The sequence below is a fragment of the Sinocyclocheilus rhinocerous genome, unplaced genomic scaffold, assembly GCF_001515625.1.
Source record: "Sinocyclocheilus rhinocerous isolate Xijiao unplaced genomic scaffold, SAMN03320098_v1.1 scaffold2555, whole genome shotgun sequence".
Taxonomy (NCBI): Eukaryota; Metazoa; Chordata; class Actinopteri; order Cypriniformes; family Cyprinidae; genus Sinocyclocheilus; species Sinocyclocheilus rhinocerous.
Genome location: NW_015654083.1, coordinates 74,752 through 78,742, shown reverse-complemented (window position 1 = coordinate 78,742; position 3,991 = coordinate 74,752). Strand labels below are relative to the sequence as shown.

Below are 3,991 nucleotides of genomic sequence, written 5' to 3'. Positions count from 1 at the left end.
GAAGAAGAGGATGATGTGTTCTCCCGGCATCTATTTATACTATAGTCGCACCGGTAGTGACATCATAGGCTGTCGCCGGCCAATGTTATTGTCGTTTTTAGATATATGCTTCAAACACCGGTCACACTGAAGGTGTTCCCCATAGCGAGCCCTAGAGGACGCAGTGTCTCGTTCCCTACTCAGGGAACCATGGTTACATACGTAACCTGAGACGTTTTTTATGAAACTAATGTTTGGTGACTGGAAGGTTGTTTTCGTCAATGAAAAAGGGGTCAAGAAGGGAAGAGATTTGAACCTTCCTGTGTGCAAGGAAGGACGAAAGTAATTGATGGGGTCGATAAGTTGAATATATGGATAAAATGGCCATTTCTTAATTGATCTGTTTTGCTACGTTTGATGAGGAAACGAATGGTGTCATTATCTAAATCTTGGATATTGGAGAAGGTTGGGTGGATGGCTGGGTTGAATTTTTAATTTGTTATAATTTCAGAGACTCTGAGGAACCCGAAAAAAAGCCAGGATAAACATGGTGTCCAGAGTTCTAGCTGTGTCGGGGTCCATGGATCTGGTCAAATGACCAGAACGGAGGAAAGTCAGGCATTTGGCTAGAAGATCGATGGATAGAGGTTGCCTGGAATCAGGGCGAGTAGGGTTGTTTTTTTGGATTCCTTTGATTAGGAGAGTGATCTGGGGGTTTGTTTTAGCGGGACATGGATGTCCGTAGATTAATTTAAAGAAAAATTGAATGCCGCTAAGATAGACTTTGATGGTACTGGATTGGATGGACTTAACTTGGTTAAGATACATAATGAAAGAAGATATTGAAAGGAGGGAAAAAGTTGGCTGTAGGAGGTATGGAATTTACCTCACCCCATGCTGTCCAGTAGGATTGTAGAGTTCTGGGTGAGACTGCGTGTAATATTGAGTCTAGGGAAAGAGTGTGGAGATGTTTGAGTGGGTGAGTTACAGGAATATCAAGTCTGAATAAGGAGGTACTGGGGTTGGGTCTGTAGATAGTGAAAGTAGATATTGAGTAAAATTTTGGTCGGGGTGATTTGCCAATTCTTGCGCCAAGGAGGAGATCTATCTAATATTAATTAATATTATTATTAATATACGTTTTTATATTATAGGTAATATCTGCTAACACTTTATTTTGGTGGCTTCCCAACAGATGTTCTACTGACTAAGTAACGTTGCAAGGTCAAATTATTTTAATAACCATAACCTCTTATTCTAATAACAGTCTACTAATACTCAACTAATACTCTAATGGGAGTTGGGTTTTATATATTTTAAGCAATGTCTATGTCAACACTGCCTACCCACTCTCATAAATCATGTCAATAGTTGTGGGATAAATCTCACCATTTTTGCTATGGGTATTGAGGCAGCTTCATCTGAGGAAAAGACAGAATGGCCCCTCTTGACAAAACATACAAAAAAATATTAATTTTGTCAACTATCAGCTGTCAACACAATCAAGTTTTATGTCCAACAGAGTTGACTTGTAAGCTGATGGAATTGACAAGTGTACTTTTCAAATGATATATGAGAATTATTCTAATGTTGTTTTTAATTTAATGTATATTTGCCCTGATTTACATACCTAGCATACATAATATATTTACATATACTGCAGGCATGCATGCAAACACACACACACACACTGTTCTTACTGTCTATATGAGAATTTATTTTTATTCTGACATATTTCACTGACAGAAGTTCAGCTTCAGTATGAATGTAATGAAGAGAAAATAAGAGACATCTCAGTGTTACTGATAAATCTTGCAGCTCAGAGTATTATTTACAATTACTCTACGATCTATTCTGATACATCAGCACAGTTTCACTGATGATCCAGAATAAACATAAAACCCAGGACAGAGCGGCTGAGTGAATGTGGTCTGGACTGTGTGGATGAGGCTCATTGTGTCAGAGACGCTGTAGAAGGACAGAGTTCCTGCACTGTGATCCACAAACACTCCTATTCTGCTACTGGATACTGCAGGGAGTTTAGTTACTATGTCATTGTGTACTAATGAGTAACTAGAAGGAGAGCAGAACAAACTCCAGGACTGGTCATTACGTCCAAACACACGCTCATAACTCCGTCCTTTCCTACTGATGCTCTTATATGACACTGATATATGTACACTCCCACTCCACTCGATCTCCCAGTAACAGCGTCCACACACACTCTCTCTACACAACACCTGAAACACATCGAATCTGTCTGGATGATCAGGGTACGGCTGCTTTGTTCCAGTGTATTTAATAACTCGGTTCCTCTCAGAGAGACAGAGACATTTATTCACTGTGTTCAGATCCAGAGTGAGCTGATGGAAATCTGATGGAAATAAAATACATCCGAATCAGGAATTATAAATATGTTTGGTCTTTTCAGAACTCTTCATTTTTAATGTATCAGCAGTGTCTCAGTACAGCTGACCAGATATCCTGTGCAAATCATCATTTACATTGACTTACATTGTAGGAAGTCATTCCTGGTCCTGGGAACAATGTTGGTCATTGTGACTGTGGAAATCAACAGACATGAACAGTAATTATAATGTCAAGAGAAAATGATCCCTGCATCCATTCCTAAGACATTTAAAATATTATGTTGTACATGATATTAGATGATGGCGGACTCATTTCTGAGAGCAGATGAATCTCCAGGGGCCTCATTTATAAAAACGTGCATAGAATAATCCCGAATGTGAATGTACAACAGTTTCTGACATTCTCCTAAGAATGACTTATACTGTATGCACAAACAATTGTGCCTGCAAACACAATGTGAACAAGTGCATTAACACTACTTACAGAACATTTATGGTTCAGAAAAAGTACTACACATCATAATTTAAAATGTATGTATCAGTATATATACATATATATATATATATATATATATATACACACACACGCACAAGTGAGCTGTTGTTTCTTTTGCATAAAACAATAGTAACATATTGTGCCTATTTATCTTCACATTTTCATAATCAAAGTTGGATTATTTTAACAATTGGTATATGAGTGCAAAAGCTTAATTCACATGCTCTTTAGTTGGGGTATAATGTAAAAACTGATGTGAAAATGTTCTTATGTACATTTATAAATCCCAATTTGTTCCTCATTTTTGACATAGGATGAAACTCATGGAATTTGGGGTTTCAGGTCAGAGGTCACTTTACCTCTGTCAGAGATCTTTTTGAGCTCTTCTTTGCAGAAATCCTCCAGTTTGTCTCTTAGCTGATGGACAGATTCTCTTATGCCATCAAAAGAGACGAGAGAACAGAAGGGAATGTTGGGTACATCTGTAGATTCGGGAGGTGCAGAGAGTGACTGGAAACTCTACAGACAGTAAATTTAAACAGAAAACGGGACAAATCATTATTAATAACTTTTGAGCAGTTAGTTACACTGTCCTGAAACTTCACAAGAACCCTTAGGGTATAGTCCCAAGGTTAGGACTTATGTGGTTTCAGTATACTTAGGGTCTTTACAGTCAAATTCATAAACATGTTAAAATTGTTTTTTATTTTCAGAAATAGTTGCCTTTATCAAGTTTATGATGTAAGAAATCTAGTAAAAATGAGGCAAAAACGTTAGCAAACTTTGTACTGTTGGTTGGCACCTAGTAGTATTTAGCAGCTAAATACAGTTCTGTCATGACAACTCTCAGAGGGATTGGCACGGTAATGTATGTTAATGTATTTGGTCTTGGCAGAATAGATCTGCTACGCTGCTGCTGCTGCGGCAGAGCAAGCACCAAGACTGGCTACTGCCAATACATCCACAACATGCTGCTGTGAGCATGTAAGAAATACTGCTGCTGCAAATATAACATGCATGAAATAACCACCCACAAAACAGGAAACATAGAAGGGACAATACAAGCCAAAACAAGACAAAACACCCCCCACCCAACAAGCAGATCTATCGCCAAGACATATGCACTGCTGCTGCTCCGAAGAGCCAT

At 38.3% G+C, this 3,991-nt stretch overlaps 1 protein-coding gene across 1 annotated transcript in view; it reads right to left on the bottom strand.

Moving 5' to 3' along the window:
- Window positions 1-1,647: 1,647 nt before the first annotated feature.
- Window positions 1,648-3,991, bottom strand: part of LOC107716902 (tripartite motif-containing protein 16-like) — an 11,157-nt gene continuing 8,813 nt past the window's right edge. Inside the window, exons 4-6 of the mRNA XM_016523519.1 lie at window positions 3,204-3,363; window positions 2,494-2,541; window positions 1,648-2,353 (exon numbers count right to left, since the gene is read on the bottom strand). Coding sequence (XP_016379005.1) covers window positions 1,842-2,353; window positions 2,494-2,541; window positions 3,204-3,363 — 720 coding nt within the window. The 3' untranslated portion in view covers window positions 1,648-1,841. The remainder of the gene's footprint in view (window positions 2,354-2,493; window positions 2,542-3,203; window positions 3,364-3,991) is intronic.